This window comes from Pyricularia pennisetigena, chromosome 6, assembly GCF_004337985.1.
Source record: "Pyricularia pennisetigena strain Br36 chromosome 6, whole genome shotgun sequence".
NCBI classification, from domain to species: domain Eukaryota; kingdom Fungi; phylum Ascomycota; class Sordariomycetes; order Magnaporthales; family Pyriculariaceae; genus Pyricularia; species Pyricularia pennisetigena.
This window is the reverse complement of record NC_043744.1, coordinates 3,964,001-3,982,690: the sequence shown is the minus strand read 5'-3', so window position 1 is coordinate 3,982,690 and position 18,690 is coordinate 3,964,001. Positions and strand designations below refer to the sequence as shown.

At 53.5% G+C, this 18,690-nt stretch overlaps 5 protein-coding genes across 5 annotated transcripts; 2 read left to right on the top strand and 3 right to left on the bottom strand.

The window, feature by feature from the left end:
• Nucleotides 1-1,543: 1,543 nt before the first annotated feature.
• On the bottom strand, nt 1,544-2,886 carry PpBr36_04942 (uncharacterized protein; the record flags this gene model as incomplete). The annotated part of the gene is given in 3 exon segments (XM_029892100.1): nt 1,544-1,782; nt 2,192-2,624; nt 2,638-2,886. Coding segments are annotated over 3 exon segments (921 nt in total), but the record flags the coding sequence as incomplete, so codon positions are not given.
• Nucleotides 2,887-3,465: 579 nt separating this feature from the next.
• Nucleotides 3,466-4,164, bottom strand: PpBr36_04941 (uncharacterized protein; the record flags this gene model as incomplete). Its single annotated transcript, XM_029892099.1, has 1 exon — nt 3,466-4,164. One exon carries the CDS (start codon nt 4,162-4,164, stop codon nt 3,466-3,468), a length of 699 nt encoding a protein of 232 aa, XP_029749903.1.
• Nucleotides 4,165-6,505: 2,341 nt separating this feature from the next.
• On the top strand, nt 6,506-7,999 carry PpBr36_04940 (uncharacterized protein; the record flags this gene model as incomplete). Its single annotated transcript, XM_029892098.1, has 1 exon — nt 6,506-7,999. The coding sequence occupies one exon, from the start codon at nt 6,506-6,508 to the stop codon at nt 7,997-7,999; it is 1,494 nt and encodes a 497-aa protein (XP_029749904.1).
• Nucleotides 8,000-9,074: 1,075 nt separating this feature from the next.
• On the bottom strand, nt 9,075-13,195 carry PpBr36_04939 (uncharacterized protein; the record flags this gene model as incomplete). Its single annotated transcript, XM_029892097.1, has 5 exons — nt 9,075-10,200; nt 10,273-10,558; nt 10,670-11,144; nt 11,246-12,797; nt 12,882-13,195. 5 exons carry the CDS (start codon nt 13,193-13,195, stop codon nt 9,075-9,077), a joined length of 3,753 nt encoding a protein of 1,250 aa, XP_029749274.1.
• A 4,181-nt stretch (nt 13,196-17,376) lies between these two features.
• PpBr36_04938 (uncharacterized protein) lies at nt 17,377-18,690 on the top strand (the record flags this gene model as incomplete). Its single annotated transcript, XM_029892096.1, has 1 exon — nt 17,377-18,690. One exon carries the CDS (start codon nt 17,377-17,379, stop codon nt 18,688-18,690), a length of 1,314 nt encoding a protein of 437 aa, XP_029749273.1.

The following is an 18,690-nucleotide window of genomic DNA, read 5'->3' as shown; positions in this document are numbered from 1 at the left end:
AGTAAGCTGCTTTGACCGAGCTTGCGCCCGATTGGCACTGATTGACTCACGCGACCACCCACTGGCAGCCAGAGAGTTCGCCCTGATAAGCACCCACTCCCAGTGGTCGCACAATCGAATTCCAGCTGGGCGGGCACCCGATTCATCGAATCATCCATATCAAGCCCCCCCCACAATTGCCTCCTAGGGAACCTAAGGGGCCGGGGCCATTTGCCAAAACGCCCAAAAGGCCTCAGTCAGATAAGGAGACCCCGCATTCCGTTTGATTCATCGCTTCTGATTGCGGAGTCGAGTGCCCACTAATTTGGAAATGACAATGCGGAGCACGAGTCATGTAGGGGAACCCACGGTCCGAAAGATGGCCGAAATTGGCATGGCCGGAGATGACCGGATAGAACCGACAACGGAACAAGAAAGACGCGTCACGCATTATGCATCGGAGGCTCAATGTGCGGGAACAAAGTTCCCCAGGTGTCCGGCGCGCATCTTTGATGTCTGGCCCGATGCTGATGGCTGATATTTGTCGACGACAGATGGCATACATATACATACATACATAGCATGGAGGAGGGGTGGACTACCTACCTAGATACGCTACGAACGTTGCGGGGGGGTCCGTGGGGGGGAAAACTGAAGCTTACTGACAAAGTACTTGGTCACTTTTTAAACAGCTTCATTGGATCCTTGTTCAGCCCGGCAAACTTGAAAGTTTTACGCAATCGCAACCCGTAGTTGACGATCAAAAGCGGCACTAACGCCAGGCAAAGATGCCTCCCCGCATATTCGATGCCGGAACCGGGTTGGAACTTGGCCCTCATGTCACTGGCAACAAATAATCCATGCAGCGTTGTTTACGATCAGGTCAAGTTTCGAACTTTGATTCTTCCTTAGCTGCACAATATGCAACCTCTTTTTTCTTGTAGCCCTTATTTACCGTGTCCAGCCTAGGTCACCGAGTCGGCCTGGCGCCATGGTAATGCCCGTCGCACGCTTGCGCATCGGGATGCACCGATATGCTCACCAACTTATGCCGCCGAGCATCGAGGCGCAAGACAATGACGTGAGGGGTGGCAACACAACGCAGTGGTGAGGATGCAGACAAGGACTCCCTCCGGGTTAAGCACCGGACGACCATCGCCGCCGACTGTTGAATCCCGACATGTGGTTTCCGAGTCTTTGTGGCGCACCGGCTAGAAAGATCCATGGATAGGCTAGAAGGGCTAGAATCAATTTAACCTCTGCATAAGGATAAGCTTTTGGTCGACTGGGTATCCCCGTAGCCCTAATTCATTAGCTCCAAGTGAGTGAAGAAAATGCGAGACCGCTAGAAACATCAGTCAAGGGATTTCTGCGCTGGATATTTTTCCATGTTTCAACGTCTATTCAGCCTGCTCAGAAACACAACAGCTTCTTCCGTCCTTTGACTATCAATCCCAGTATATTCTCCAAGCCCGTCGGCCGCCCTGTGACCATAATCTCTCACCCCATCTCGGTCTCCCATGTCCAGCAATACCTGAGCCGCAATGGCATACATGTCACCACGCTACGCTTTCATACCCTCATCATTCATGAGTGCAAACGTCTTCTTCATCACGCGCTCCGCAGCATCCCTGCCGCCACCGTGCGTGTCCTGCCGGATTTCGTCGACCTCATCCAGCTTGAGCTGTATCTGCTGCCTGTTGGCCTCAGGGGAGGGCGCGTTGCACAGCTGACAGGTGCAGTTGAAGCCCCAGCCCAGAAGCACTTGGCGCCAGTTGCGGGAGAGCACGTTCAGTGGTGTGTCTGATAGGAGCAGAAGAGTAAGTAGACCTATATAAAGAGATGTGCATGCACATGTTGAATACTATCGGCTACGTGGAAAGTGGTGTCTATTACAAATCCGACTTACAACTAACACCAAGCTCCGTGCCCGCCGCAATATTCCTATATGAAACCACTTTCAATTCAAGTGTAGATCGAGTGTATTGGATGTATATACTTGGTTTGGAGTTGCCTTGTCAGCTTGTCATTTAATGGTTCTGCCAGAAGGCCAATTATCAGAAGATTACTTCCTTAGGACGGCAGGAGGATTGATCCTCTGTAGACAATCAAGCCCTCAGTTCACTCTTTGACAAACAGCACAGCGATACCCGCAAGCTTTGACTGGTAAGTCCTACCGAAATTCTGGCAAGCAACACAGAGTGAGGAACACCTCTCAGTGTCATGCCAAACGTATTCGAGCCCATGATTCCATGCAGCACATGCCCACGGGAATGGTGCGACAACCCCATGACGGCGACCCGTTCCGACGGAGAAAGCCACGCCCAAGCCCGCTCGAACAGTTTGCTCTGGTCCTTGAGACTTAGGTACTTGGGCCGCACCATCATCTCGACCAGCACCGGCTGCTCGCGGACAGCAGCTTCTCCCTTGGAGATGTCGGCAGTTGTCACAACGCCCTTTGCCCTTTCCAGGGAAATCCACCCCACATACGGTGCGGGATCCCTCGGCTCCGTCCTGGGCAGTCGCTTATTCTGCAACGACGCCCGAGCTGGGTCGATGCCGTGGCCGAGCGGCGCGACTGCAGTGGCGATGGCGGGCGTTGTGATTACGCTCATCCCATGGCAGCCGGCGAATGAGCTGTGTGTCTAGACCCAATACTTTAGCCTTCGTGACTGGGATGCTGGTGGATGGGCGCACAAGCGGAGGGGACGTCCAGGGCTCCCGGGTTCCCGACTGGGAAGCTGTCATAGCGTCGATTATCAGCAGATCAGTGTTTCTGGGTGGCTGTTCGACTGAAAGTGGTCCTGCCGGGATCCAAGTGCACTGGAATGAAGATGATGGTGCTGATGTGGTAGCTTGTGTCTGGTGGATGAGAAACAGTAGTAATGGTACGGCTTCATTCCTGCTCTGACAGAGAATATACGTTTTTTTTTTTTCTTTCAAATTTCAATGAAGAGTGCACACTTGGTGATTCAAAGGCTGGACCAACGCAAAGAGAAGCGGTAGGTGCCTTGGAGTGTTGAACAATGTCCACGGGTCTTCTACTCAACTACCCAGCGAATGACGGGTCTACTCAAAGCAAAAAGACTTTCTGAATTTATGTTTTAGTGGACTGAATAAAGCAAATTTAGGTGGCAAGTCTTGCAATCATGATTCAGCAAAGCCGATGTTGCAACACAACGTCTGCTTAGGTAGATGTTCGAGAAATTAGCCGGATGTCGCAGTGGATGCCCAATATCTGGGCGACTGGAACTGTCTTTTGAAGTTTCTCAATACAGAACTTGGCCAAGCTGCTTGCGTGTCAGTCAAGATCAGGAACACACAGGAAAAAAGCCTTCAACATTACTCGTCTCAACATCCTGGGAAACAGTCCAACAATTGTAGTCTGCAACAGCCAGCGGAGTACGGGGGCCAGGAGGACACGCCGTAGAGATGATTGAGAATGCAGCTTACCACTGACATGCCATATATGCATCCAGAAAATAATTAAGGTCCATCCACAGTACCACCGAGACCATCCCTTCCCTCCCGCATCATCCTCCAAGCCTGCAGCACCGTTGCCTTTTGGGATTTTGTCGTGAACGGGATCCCCAGCCCAGTCTTCATCTTCTCATCCCTGCACTCCTCCTCGGTTGCCCAGACACAAGCTTGGTGCTCATGGGGATCCAGCCTGACGTCATTCTCGTCTCCGTCCGCCTCGATCAGAAAATGAAACTTGGCCACGATCCTGCCACTCCTCGTCGCAAAGACGAACTCGGCCGGCCCGCCCTCCACGGCAGGCACCACTGCCCCGATGCGCCGCGCCACCAACCCGGCCTCCTCCCACAGCTCCCGCGCGACGGCGTGCACGACCGTGGCGTCCGAGTCGTCCACCCCGCCGCCCGGCACCTCCCACAGGTTCGGCATGCTATCGGCCGCCGAGCGCTGGACGAGCAGCACGGCGGTCCGGGCGCGGTTGAAGACGATTGCGCCCGTGCCGAGCGCCGTGTAGACCACCTTGGCCGGGTTCGCAGCCTTGCGGGCGGCGATGACGGTCGACGCGGGCACGTCGAATGTCGCTGCCGTTTCGGGGTCGGAGATGGTAAAGTTGTAGATGGGGCTGCCGACGCGCGCACTGGCATGTGCAGGCGGCTGCGTGCTGGGTGCCGCGTTGGTGGTTATGGGTGGTGGTGTGGCACTAGACATGTTGCTTGTTGGCTGCAGGGTTGGAGTCCTCCGGGGGATGATGTGAGTATTGTTTAAGTTGGTTGGTTCAAGTGCTCTATTCTTGGACTCGAACAGACTAGAGGGAAGACATGTCGCACGTCAAGAAAAATTCGCCAACTAGGGCATGGCAGTAAAACTCTTTCTCTGTCATCCACGCCTGGCGAACGGTTCACTTGAATCATCAATTGCATGGCATCTTTTTCTGTCAGCCTGGCAGGCAGAAGGTCAGCCTGACTCACTTTACCTTTTTTTTTCTACTTGGTTCTTGCACAGGTGCAGCGTACAAGGCGACAGACTTGGGTCACCTTTGGCCAACTTTTGTGAGCGCTCATCACAACAATTGCTCGCCTACCCTGGACCCTTGTCTGGACTTTTCACAAGAGTGCGGGAGTGGAAGATCTCCAAATACTGCATAAAAAAGAGCCTGTTTGAACCGAAGCGGGGTATTCCTTGGCGTAGACCACAAAGGAAGCATTGCACGACACCAAACAACCCCAGTCTGTATGATCTGATCTGTCGTTCTCAAGGCACTATAGGATGTTTGAATCAATTCTCTGGTCAAAATTGATGTGACATGTATCTGATCGGATATGAATCCACCACTGATCTCAAGCTGAATGACTTTTTTTTTTTTTTTTTTTTTTTTTTTAATAATAAAATTCAAGACTTTTGAAGATAAAATACCAAATAAATAAATATTGCGTGAATGTTTGTTAAAGTAATTTCTTTCTCAGGGGCCGAGAAACTCTGCTTCTCCATGTTAGCCCTGTAAAAATAAGCAAAATAGGGCAGGCGGTGAGAGCGATTACGTTTGAGCGGGGCAGAGCTGGCAGAGATATCAAACATTTGATTGGTTGAAAGGGGCGAGACCCCTTGTCAAGATCTCGAAATCCCCACTGAAACCCTTGACCTGGTCATGTTTGATCTTCCTTCCTCCCCGTTTGTATCCGTGTCGCAGGAAAATGTCCAGTTTCTTCGGTGGTACTCTGCTTGCCTCTTGATCAATCGTGTCCAGCCTGCTGGTAGTTTTTCCTTATTGTCGAATCAGCCAATCCAGACGTTGGCATGCTGATCACATATTACCTAGTTGAGCTTGCGTTCCGATCGAAAGAAGTTAAATGCGTCCTTGCATGGTTGATCCACGGTATGTCTTTTGGCCAACCGACGATTGGCAACCATGTAATGCATTACATTGTGTACCCATTGGGTACAAAAAACATGCGCATCATGGACCGATCAAAAAGCGAAGAAACGGATTGACAGCCGGCTTGATGCACATTGACTGCTCTGAATGCGCAGCATGTTCAGCAGTCAACACGGCTTCGTCATAGCCAATAAAGCTGTTGTGAGAGCAATAAAGCTCTCGCAAGCAGCGAACGCATAAATCGCAACCTGTTCAGACGGTAGGGCTGTTTCCTTCAAACCCATCAAGCCCGTCAAACCTGCAGATATATTGCAGCAGAACCTATGACAAGCCCCTCAAGCATGTCGATGCTGTAGCACTGACACACCCTAACCTCTGAATCGTCAAGCGTGGACACTTTGCCAATGGGGCTGAGCCCAGCAAAGGGGTCGACGAAGTCGTCCAACCCCTGGCCCGGCCACCAAATGTCAGACCCTTGGGGCCCGCTTGCAAGTGTCTCGGCTTGTTTCGACGTCAACCGCCAGAGGGCCGCCCTGTCCAGCGACTTGGGTTGGGGTCTTTCTTGGGGTTGTGTCTGTTTAACTATTATATTCTTGGTAGTGGCTTGGAATTCTTGGCTGATTTTGCTTTTGTTTCCTGCTGGTTGGCGATCCTCTCCAATCTTTTCTCTTTTTTGTTATTATCGTCCCCGGCTTCTTTTAACCCTCACTCTTTTTTTTTTTAATATACACACTCCTTTTTTTATTGCTTTATTTCTTTCTTATTTTCTTGATTGCTTGCCGCTTGAAGACGGCAAATATTCTTTTTGTTACCTTTTCTTTTTCTTCTTTTTATTTTTTATTTTTGACCCTTTCTTTTCTACTTCTCCTGGCTGGCCATCATTAAGGGAGTTTAGACGCCGATCCCCGGACAGAACCCACGAAAAGCTTCAAAAAGTGTACGACCAAGAACGGTCATTTTGCGCGCGTCACTCGAGTTCCTTGTTTTCCATTGTAGATACATCCGGCTTTACGAATCTTCGCTTCGCTCCTCGCTTCCTAGACCGGCTTGATCTTGCTTCGGGAGAAAGTTTCCTAAGTTTAATACCACCAAACTATTTCCGATTCGATCAGCCTGGACCGATGCGCACGTCAAGGTAGCATATAATTTCTCATCGCTCCTTTTCCGGCCCCTATAATGGTGGCAACATCGATCCGCGGGCTGTTGCTGCTCGCGGTGGCTGCGTCCGCAGGCCCCCTCGAAGCCGCCCAGGAGCCACACGATCCGGGTTGTTTACACATGCCCATCATGCACATGAGCAAGGCCGAGCAGTACCAAAAGCGAGCCGTCAAGGTTCCCTTCGACCAGAGGTTTGATGTTGGCTACTACACAAAGCTCTCCTTTGGCAGCCCTGCTCAGGAGGCCTTGGTCCACCTAGACACCGGCTCCTTTGAGCTTTGGATAAACCCGACATGTAGCAACCTCGATGGTGCTGGGGAGCAGGCGTTTTGCAGGGCAGGCGGCAGTTACGATCCGGGGCTATCGACGACGGTACAGAGGCTGGGCACGAAGAACACGCTGAGATATGGAATCGGCTCGGCCAACATCACATACGTAAAGGACACGGTCGGGATCCCAGGGACGAACTTGTCTGTCAGGAGCGCACAGTTCGGCGTGGCGACGTCGACCGAAACACAAAACGCGGGCATATTGGGCATCGGGCATGGCATCGGCCAGGCGATTGGGTACCGCAACTTTATAGACGAGCTGAAGGCGCAGAACGTCACCAAGACTCGCGCTTTCTCGGTGGCGCTCGGTGGCAAGGACGAGAAGCAGGGCACCGTGGTGTTTGGTGGCGTCGACACGTCAAAGTTCGCCGGCGGGCTGGCTAGGCTGCCCATCATTCCGGCCGCCAAGAGTCCGGACGGCGTGCGCCGCTACTGGGTTCAAATGTCGTCAATCTCGCTGCGCCCGCCGTCCGGGCGCAACAAGACCTACCCGGGCACCAACATGTCGGTTTTCCTCGACACGGGCTCGACCTTGACCCTGCTCCCCGAGGCGCTGGTAAAGTCGGTCGCGGCCGACTTTGGGTCGACGCAGCAGGACTCGGGCGGCTACTGGCCCGTCGACTGCTCGCTCGTCGGCATCAACGGCACCATGGATTTCGCCTTTGACGGCGTCACCATCAAGGTTCCCTACAAGGAGCTGATCCGCCAGTTCGGCAACAGCTGCGTGCTGGGCCTGAGCAGCCACAACAGCTTCACCCTGCTCGGGGACACGTTTATGCGCAGCGCATACTTTGTCTTTGATCAGGATACCGACAGCGTCTGGATGACGCAGTACACAAACTGCGGCAGCACCCCGGCCGCCCTCGCATCCGTCTCGTCGCTGGGGACGCTGCAAGGCGCCTGTCAGCTCAAGCAGGGGAGCGTGTCGGCCGTGACGTCCGGCTCCGCTGCGCCTTCGACGACCGCAACGCCGAAATCTCCCACCGGCGGTGGGAGCGGTGGCGGCGGAAACAATGGCGGGGGAGGTGCAACGGGATCGCCGGCTGCTGCTAGCCCGAGTCCGTCGGCGTCGGACAGCAAGCTGAGAAACGCTGGTGGCAGGGCCGTGGAGGTGCCCACTGTTTCATCAGCGGTCATTGCCTCGGTTCTTACAATCTTTGCGACATTACATCTTGCATTATAGAGAGACGATTCATCGGAAGCAGGCGTCTTCGAAAAACAAAATAAAAATAAATCGGACGACAGGCTTTCAAGTACATACACAAGGTCATGGATGAGATGCTCATCCGATTGGTACATAAACATCAAGCATTTTGGGATCTGCCCATGATTTTATTCCATCTCTATATTGTTAATAATGGGGTAGTGTCCTGGGTTATATATTGCCGGCGTTTTCTTCTTGTTGCAGTTACCGATATGATCAACGATAACATCTGTCAGAAAAGAGATGAAGCTTTGATCACCTAACTCATAAGCAATTTCTGTCTACAGTAGATATTCTTTTCCCACAAACAAAAAAGAAAAAAGAAAGAAAAAGCAAGACATGATGTCAGCTGTCCAACAGCTAGTCATTCCCGTCATCCTGGGTAGCAAAACGGTTTTCGGCCAGCTGCGCCGGGTGGGGGATCCCTGGGTCCATTTTCGATCCCCCAACACCCAAAGGGCAATGTGGCGGAACGCTCCGCTTCCGGACACCTTGCTCTTCCGAATTCCAGGGGGGGAAAGATAAGCCACACCTTGTTCGTGCAACATGCATATAGCTCCAGGAAATATAAACCCCCACCCCTGTCTTTTTTTTTCCCCCTTGCTCCCCTGCATGTCATGCAGATATGGTGGTGTGGTTTTCCACTTTTTGCTTTTCCTTTATGGTTCTCCCCCTCCCTTTTGTGGTGGTTACAAACAAGTAATGGCCATGAGTGTTTGCAAGCTGGGTGCTTGCGCAACAGCCTGGTGCTCAGCTGTCTGTGTTATTTAGTGCATTTAAGTTTCATTTAGTCTTTCTATAATAGGATATAACCGGTAACATATTGGTATGAGACCGAGTGTCATGATATCATACCTATTTCTTTTGATTTGATCAAGTATATTACAAACGAATATATACTGCAATTTCGTTTTCGGAAAAGGATGGGCGGGAGCCGGAACTATTCCCCCCATTCGATCTAATCTAATACATCACCGAATCGTATGACAAAGTATTGACCAGACAAAAAGATCACCAGTCTCGTAAAACTGAGCCAGAGACAAATATATCCTGACTAGGGCGCCCTCGGACCTCCGGTACCCTCCCGCGTCAACGTGTTCGTATAAGTCCGGCGCTGCCTCAGGCTGTCGGCCTCATCGCTGGCGTCGCTCGCTAATGGATCCGATCCCGTGCTGCTTCCGTCAACGGCCTTCTTTGCGCTGCCAGTCCCGGAACCAGCGTCATTCATCTCGTCGATCCGGAAGCTGAAGTCTACGACCCCGACCAGCCCCTCTACCGCCCGCACCAGCCCCTGGAGGTCATCCCTGATTAGGCTGCTGCATACCTGCATGACGCTATACTCAGTATAGCCCTTTTGGTTAACGTTCTTGGGATCCAGTAGATCCGACAGGTTCCGACAGTCGCAATGTCTGCCCTTTTCTCCCATTGCCGCCGAGGCCGCCGCCGCCGCCGCCGCCGTGGCTATTGGCGGCGGCCGATGATGTAGATACCCACCGAAGCTGCTGGTCCTGCCCTGTGCCCCGTCCGCCAGCGTCACGGCGCCGTACAACGGTGGCATGTGCACAAACGGCGGCAACGCCTGGCCCGACAGCAGCGAGTTGGAGAGCAGGGCGAGGGTCGAGACGATGCTGTAGTGCGCCGGCTGCACCTCGTCCAGGAGCCTGCGCAGCGTGCGGGTCCACTCGGCGGCCACTTCGTCGTCGAGGTCCTGCTGCGAGGTGAAGGTTTGTGGCGATCGCGTCGCTGTGTACGACATGAGCGTCAGGTAGTTGAGGATCCGGCTGGACCGCAGTATGATCTCCTCGTAGACCTCCTCGGGGAAGCGCCCGCCTATGGACGGCTCCCATCGCTGCCAGCGCGCGTGCGTCCCGAGGCTGGGGAGGAGGACCATCAACTTGCCAAAGATCTTGTGCCGGACGCGGGCGAGGTGGTGCGCCGGCGTCTGCTTGTCGCTGTGGGGGTCCGCTGGCGCCCTGACGACCTCGTCTTCTTCGGCCAGCTGCAGCCTGACGGTCTGGGATATGGCGCTGAAGTAGTTTGCTAGTAGGTACAGCGTCGCGCTGAGGTCCCGGCGCAGCCAGGTACGGTCTGTGAAGGGCGAGGGGAAGATGGTCCAGAAGAAGGCGACTAGGCAGCCCGCGGCAACTGTGGCGACGCGGTACGGTGCTATCAGGAACGTCCTGTGTTGCGTTGGTCGTCAGCTTTAGCATCCTCGCTTACAAGCTACGTAGCATGTTGTGGGAGCAACTTACGGATAGTATGGCTGGCCCATCCTCTCGCTGGCCTCCAAACCAATGACTTGAACCTGAAATTCGTATCCGACAATAAGCACCTCCGAGATGACGCAAACGATAACGGCAGGAATGATCTGTGGGTATTTGATGAAAAAGTAATATTCCACAAATATGAAGAGCCACATCAAGACGATAACTCCAGGTGTTTTCGCGTCAGCAATGTACCACGCCAGCAGGGAGCAGGCCATAGCGATAAGGCTGCCGATGATACGGCAGAAGAAGCCGAATACGGATTGACCGGATGCTGCACATATTATCGTCGGTTGGTTTAGTATGTTTGTTTTTTTTTTTTTTTTTTTTCACACAAGAAAAATTTCCTCACGAGTTCGAGTCGGAAAAAGCATCGATAACTCACTCTGCGTCATGCTCATGGAAACGATAATCATGGCCCAAACAAGCCTCTGCTCCTGAAAGAACCACTGTGTGCGCTCCAACAGCCCTACAATGGCAATCGTCATGGTGGCGCACGAAACCCGCAACCCAAAGTGGCTCGCATCGGACGATAGTAGGTTGCCGAGTGCCCTGACACGATCCCCCATGCGTTCCACGAAGGTGGTGGGCGGGAGGTGCTCCGGATCCCTCTTGGTGCGACTGTAGCCCTCTCCTAGGTGGACGGTAATGCTCTTTGACGCGCTGCGATCTATGACGTTGGTAGTTGTCGGCTGCTCGCCGCTGCCCGAGTCCGGACCGTAGCTGAACATGTTGGATATCCACTTGCGCGTGCTGCGGAGACCCGGGTAGAGGAGCCGGGAGGACGACATTGTACCGTCTGCCACGCGGGCGTCGGCAAACTGCACAAAGTCGTGTACTGCCTCGCCTGTGGCCAGCATCTTTTGTTTTCCGGGGGGAAGCACATGTGTCAGCAGCTACTGGCCGTATGGTGATTTGCGCTTTTTGTCAAGTCACTTTGATTAGGTCCATCTTGACTCACCAGCTGCTCCATGTAAAGAAGGATGTAAAGCTGATTCTGCCTCCGCGCTCTCGTCGCGGGACTTCCAAGATCCCAAGTATTGGCATCCTTTGCCTGCTCATACGACAACCCATTCTCATTTGCCCAGTATCGCAAAGTCTCACCCTTGCATTTATAAAACTTCTGAATCTTCTCCTCAAGAGTCCGGCCAAAATCCGACTCTCCGGGAATACTTGGCCTGCGTTGACTCTGCGCCTCAACGTCGTGGTCGGAGAGTCTTTGTGATCTCCCGGATGAACCAGTTACCACTGCCTGCAGCCTCTGTATCCTCGCCCGGCCCGAGTCCTTGGGCCTGGGCAGTATCCCGAGTTGCACTGCCGCGTGCTCCAATCCTTCGTCGATAGCCTCGGACAGGATCGAAAACGGCTCGTGTAGTCGCTTCATCAGTCCGTTCCACACATTTCTCTCTTCGTTCTTTTCGGACAGGAGTTCAGCTGAGGCACCCTCAAGCTCACTGTCCGTCCAGCCCCGCTCCTTGGCCGTACGCCTGAATATATCCATGACGGTCGCCATGCCCATGATCGGGATGAACATTGCTCGGAACAGCTTATAAATCTCGCCAAGGTTGTGCGCGTCCAATTTCCCCCATGCAACCTCACGCTTCGCAAAGCCCATATCGCCCTGTATCTTTCCGGCTAGATTTCGGAGCTCGACAATGGTGCGCTTCAGCTCCAACGCCGTCTCCTCTTCTTTGGTGAGGGGCCTGTCATCGTCATCAAACTCGTCGTCTTTGAGTTTGTCTCGCTTTTTCTTCTTCTTTTTGTCTTTGTCCACCTCGACTTTATGTCCTCCCCCGCCGCCCGCCACACTCGTCTCGACCAGCCGCAGCGCAAACATGTCCTCCCCCTCGAGTCCGTGGAGGTATTCGCCCTGCAGCCGAACCGCCTTTCTCAGAAGCCCGATGCCGCTGCCGAACTGTTTCAAAATCCCACCGCGGCTGGTGACGGGGAACACGAGGAGCGAGACGCAGGTCCCGAGGGCCAGGGCCGTCAGCATGGCGGCGGCCAGGCGCTCAATCAACAGCCAGGCCTGACGAATGTCGCCAAGCAGCGGGCCCTGCATGGCGGCGATATTGACAAGGATCGAGAACAGGATGGTCGGGGTGTTGAAGGACGGGATCTTGGCGCGGGCGACGTTGATGAACCAGGTGTTGAAGAAGAGCAGGACGCCGCAGACAGCCGACTGCGAGCTGCTGTATGGCAGCCTGGCTGGACGCGTCCTGGACATGGACGGCATGGGATCGTCCGAGGGCAAGGGGTTGATCGGGGTCAGAGGGTCTGCCATGGTGTGCAGACGGGCCTGGATGCCGCACCAGAGAACCAGCATGCCTAGAGCGCCACCGAGGAAGACGGCGGCGATGTTGAGCATCAGCGTCTGGAGGAATTTGCCTCGTGGGAGGACTACGAGGGCAAGGACGCTGACCACGGCAACTTCGTAGCCGATGGTGGTGAAGTAAGATGATACGGCTGGAGATAGAATCATGGCAGTAGCTATGACGGGCGGAAGTGAGCCTCTGTTGGTGATGGTGCAGGTGACAGACAGGTTAGTCTTGCTGCCCAAATGTAAGTAATAAATAGACCTAGGGACTTTAACCTACTTGAACATGAGCTTCAGGGTCTGCACATCCAGCCCCAGCTTTGTCATGATTTTCTTGAGCCATGACGGCTGCTCGATTTTTGGTATGACTGCAGCAGTAGATGCGACTGTCGTCCTACTGGCCGTATTCGTCGCCGGCCCACCATCGCTACTGGCCGAACTGGCGAAACTTGACCGGGTGGTGGAGGCGTTGATGGACGGCGCGATGGGAATTTCGATGCTTGGCCTCATGTTCCTCGCGGCCATGTCGTCACCCAATCTCTGCTGCGATGAGTTGGACCCATCTTGGTGGGATGCGGGCCGAGTGGACGACATTTGATTTATCAGTTGATAAATTCAATCAACACTTTGTTGACCAAGCGATCATGCCATTAGGTCATCATTCCATAAATTGATGGTTGGTTCGTCCCTCCCCCTCCTTTTTTTTGCTTAAGCAGACCGAGTGTTGGACGAGCCGAAAAAAATGCAACGGACTGTTGCGGTACCATCAGTGGGTAAGGTAAGTAAGAGCAAGGGCAGGCAGGCAGGTAGGTAGGTAAGCAATCAAATAGATAAATAAGCCTTCAGGCAAGGGATTCTGCATCGATTGAATCCGACTGACAAAATTTTCTTATATCGGGCTGTAAAATGGAACGCGATCGACTCATCTCGAAAATCATCTCAATGTGACGTGCCACACACTACTATCCACCCAAGCCCACGACAAGCGCGGGTAAAGTGCAGCACCTTTGTGTGTGACGTGACGACATTTGCGACGAGGGGCTGCTGCTAGAGAGGCCCACTATACAAGCTTTCAACGGCCTGCCGGTGCAGCGACGTTGGGCAGGGCTTTACCGCACCAATTTGGGCACGCGCTGATCCAAATCAGGGATTGCCCGGCTGTTCCCTGCACGCGCTACTAAAGCCATAACACGAGGACAGGACAAGGCTTTATGCGACCGACAAACACCCGCCTGCCTGTTTTAATTTAAAGCAACCATTGACTGTCCTTGCGGCCCAACAGACTCGTCCATTCAGCTGAAGTGACCCAACATGGCTCCTTTGGGCTCTCTTGTATACCTGACCTTAGCTTAGCTTAGCTTAGGTCAAACAACTCAGCCCCAATGTTGTACCAATTCTATCACCATTCCCTCACTATCTAGATCTGCATGATGTTGCTAGGGTATACACATCACATAGATGAGATTGCAACGTGATCGGCCACCTGATTGGGGATCAAGTTAATCTAACCACCGTTTGAATTTTGCTTGAGGCTTGAAGCTACCAATGAATCTACAGGAAATTTTTCTTTTTCTTTCTGGTTTCAATCTGATAACGGCCTCGTCAAGTTAGCGTCTTTTAACCCTTAACAAAGTGCCCGAGTATGGAGAGCCATCTGAAATTCTAGGCACGTGGGGTCGAGAGGGTCGCTGGCTCTATCCAATGTCAAAACAAGAAAGGAGAGAGAAAAGGCGCTGGAAAGATCTTCATGGTTCTACAGTGCAATTCAGTCCTGGATGGGAACTGTCCTATGAGAATCTAGCTGCCTGGGTCGAGCCACACGACACGAATCGTGTTGAGGTAGCTTTGATTTATTTGACCTTTAGATCAAATGTAACACCTCAAGATCTTTTTTTTCCCTTTTTTTCCTCCCTCAAGTCCCCAATTACAGTAAATCAGGGTCTTGTGGTTACAGGGCCCTCTCTGTGCACCTGCATACACTAATGCCAGAAAACAGGCCTCTCCTTAAAGCTTGGACGTTTGACACTCTCGCCGGGGTTTGCGCCCCTTTCCCCACCGGAAATCTACTTGACGGCGGTGAGTTTCCTATTTTTGGCAGCTACAAGAAGCGTCTTTCGTCTGCGGTACGCCGTTATCGGATCCAGAATGATAGTTTCCCAGATATCAAGGTGTTGGTTGAACTAGCAACGGCACTTGACCCCGCTCACCGCGATAAGCGTCCGTCTTTAGAACCCAACCCCTGCCTACTAATGTCCCGCCCTGCGCCGTACGGAAGGCTATTGCAAGTCTGGTTTTACGCCTTCTGCTAATTCGCCCCCTAAACAGCTTCGTGTCGCGCGAGTCAGAGCAGACGTTGCGTGTCATGTTGAGCTGTACGCGGCCACACTGCGGCTAAGCGACGCATGGCCCAACAAACGAAAGAGAGAAGTAAAAAATAAATCCAGAGGAAGAGCGCTGTGACGGACTTCTTGAGGGCCAAGAACCCTCTATTCGATTGGTCATTCTTAGCCTTGAGTTGCGGATGGGAATGGATAATGGCGGCTATCTGGAATGGGCCGAGTGCTTGATCTGATTGAGACGGCTTGGCCTTGACAGAAAGAAAAAAGAAAAAGAAAGAAAAAAAACTGTAGCCAGGAATCTCCCAGCTCTTGGGAACCGGATCGCCTATAGTTTATCAGGCTGATCAACCGAACAGAACCATAGTTTGTCACTGGGTCACTGGGAGCTAGTTACCGCAAATCCCACATGCCGGCTCATTTGTACCAGGCGAGAGACACCCTTATACTATTGCTGTCGCTGGCGTATATACAGCCCTGGGTAAGCATAGCCGCATCTTCTTCTGTCCCGTGCCAGTGGGTTACCTGGACCAGGCTCCTTGAAGTAGCCGATTGATCCGGAGCGACAAAAGACATCTGGCCCCGTAAAATAGCAGTCAGCGAGCCAGGGAACAAGCATACATAAATTAAACTACATCACCCAGTCGTGGGTAGGCGCGCCCTACTTTATACCACATTCAGCTGTACGGACGACGATCCCTGAGCCTCTTGTCCACAGCTCCTTGATCTTTAATCACTCGCCTGGATGCATAACGGGGTGCTTCAGTGTGATCTGTCAGCCGAATTCGAATTTGCCAGTCAAGAATGTCAGCCTGTGGCTTGGGTATTGAGGAGCTCCTCTAAGCGAGAACATGCCATCAGCTATATACAGCTAGGTAGTACTGGCCCACAAGCCAAGGTATATCGTGGAGGTGAATAATGGCAGAGCCGTGAAGATCTGGACCGAGTGAGTCTCAACAAGTACAGGGCTGTCTTCGTCCCATGTCTGGCCCGTGGAGAGGTAATGGTAGGACGTCTTTCCACTCATCATACCTTCTTTTCTTCTAGAAGCTAGTCGGGTCTTTTACTTTGTTTACTTTCCCTTCCAGTCCTTTCCATTCTATTTCACTGCCTATTTCATCCTTTGAGGTCTATTTTATTTCGAAATTCCCCTTCATTTTAACCCTCTTTGCGTGGAAGAACCATGTATTTCTCCGCCATGTTCTCTGGGTGTCTCGTGTCCGCGCTCGCCTTGGTGGCCGCCCTTCCCCAGAGCGCCCCTTCAAAGGATTGCATCGCCGAGCCTCTGACCACCAACAAGCTGGACTACGTGACGGCCAAAGATGATGCCAAGGTTACTGTCAAGGTAACCACCTGACGCGTTTGATCGTGTTGGCATCGCCAACATCTGCCGCAACAAGTATTGCGCGTCTTTGTGAGCAGTGCATCGTCTAGCTATCTTCTTCTTTTTCTTCAAGGTTTTGTCGCTTAAAGGGTGCGATGGTATACGAAATGGTTGTGGGGGGGCTATAAAAGTCAAATCCAATATTTTCTTTACTCTTCAAACATATGTTGTCAAAAGTTGAATGCCAACTCCACACCGCTGTATATCTCCCCTGTGTCGTCGCCATCACAATAATTCTCAGCCATAGATACGCAAATCTCATATTTCTGCGTTTGCATAGCCCAGATGCAAAAGCAGTGGCCTAGGCGATGTGCTCAGCTGCTGTGCCGCTTGGGGGTTGACGCACTTAGATGAGCCTGCAACACCAACTTTACTGTCCTTGGTGTTACCAGGCTCAGCATCTATTCAACCTTTCGTCCTTGGCACTATTGGGGGGCGTACCACAACCAGCCATCTTCTCATGAAAAATACGGATTCTGGTCTTTAGCCGACACCCATCCATCAACAGGGATATAATCATGATTGGCCACTGCGCATGGGGAAGAGCGTCAAATGCTTAACCCTTCGTTCGGGAAACCCCGCACCGTCCCAGTCCAGCGGATCCCTCGGTTCGGTAGGAATCGATGACAACCTGGAGATGTCGCGCTGTTCCTGTTACTAGCGCAAGAAACAGATGAACAAATCCAGTTTGCTTTGAGCGAGTAACTTGCTCATCGACCAGCAATGACAGCGGCCCATATTCGGTTGTGAGGTCTAAAAACAGAGTTAGGTGGGCTAAAGAGCTCCATCGGAAACGGCAATAGTTTATATCCCCAAGTATCAGTACCAGCCCAAACCCCCTCAAGACCTACTCCGCACTCGGGGTATTGCAGTCCGATAAAAATACCACCCACATCGCATCCTGGTTTAGGAAGGCAATGAGTGCCTGCATGGAGGGGACATGACTTGGGCTTTCTTTTCTTTTCTTTGTGTCTAATTGCTTTGAATGGTTTCTTCATACCATAACCTACAAGGACCTACCTTCCGCGCGCATCAGCACCACGACAGGCACCGTTATGGCAAGCACAAAGCCCAAAAAGCGATACGCCTTGGTCGGGACCGGTGGTCGCGCCGGCTTCTACTACACGGCCATCGCAAGAACTTATAGCGCCACCTCGGAGGTGGTGGCGTTCTGCGACACCAACCAAACCCGCATGGACTATGCCAACTCCCAGCTCGGCCAGCTCGGCCACGGACCGGTCCCGACCTACAAGGCCCCGGGGGATGGAGGGTCAGCCTTTGACGCCATGGTGGCCGAGACCAAGCCCGACGAGGTTATCGTGACCACCATCGACCGTACGCACCACACGTACATCGTCCGCGCGCTCGAGCTGGGCTGCGACGTGGTGACAGAGAAGCCCATGACGATCGACGCGCCGCGGTGCCGCGAGATCTTTGACGCCGTGGAGCGGACCGGCAGGAGGGTGCGGGTCACGTTCAACTACCGCTACGCGCCGCACAACACCAAGGTGGCGGAGCTGCTCCGGGCCGGCGCCATCGGCACCGTGACGAGCGTGCACTTTGAGTGGATGCTCAACACGTCGCACGGCGCCGACTACTTTCGCCGCTGGCACCGCGACCGCCGCAACTCGGGCGGCCTGCTGGTGCACAAGTCGACGCACCACTTTGACCTCGTCAACTTTTGGCTGGCCACCCGCCCGGCCACCGTCTACGCGCAGGGGGACCTGCGGTTCTACGGCCGCGACAACGCCGAGGCGAGGGGCCTGACGCGCTTCTACTCCCGGGCGCGCGGGTCCGACGTCGCCAGGGCCGACCCCTTTGCGCTGCACCTAGAGGACCACCCGTCGCTCAAGGCCATGTACCTGGACGCCGAGCACGAGGACGCCTACCACAGGGACCAGTCCGTCTTCTCGGACGGCATTAGCATCGAGGACACCATGAGCCTGCTGGTGCGGTACCGGAGCGGCGCGGTCATGACCTACTCGCTCACGGCCTATGCGCCCTGGGAAGGGTTCCGCGTCAGCTTCAACGGCACGGGCGGCCGGCTGGAGATGGAGGTGGTGGAGAACAGCTACGTCAACGCCGGCGGGGAACAGGCCGAGGAGGGCTCGTTGGAGAGGCGGTCCATCGTGCTCAGGAGGCTGCTGCAGAAGCCGGAAGAGATCGAACTGCCAGACAGTGTCGGTGCGCATGGCGGCGGGGACAACGTGCTGCTGCAGGACTTGTTTGGCGAGCCCGTATCGGACGAGTACATGCGGGCGGCGAGCCATGTTGATGGGGCGCTGAGTATTTTGACGGGAATCGCCGCGAACCGGTCCATTGCCACAGGTCAGGTGGTCAACGTAGATGACGTCCTACATATCCCATGA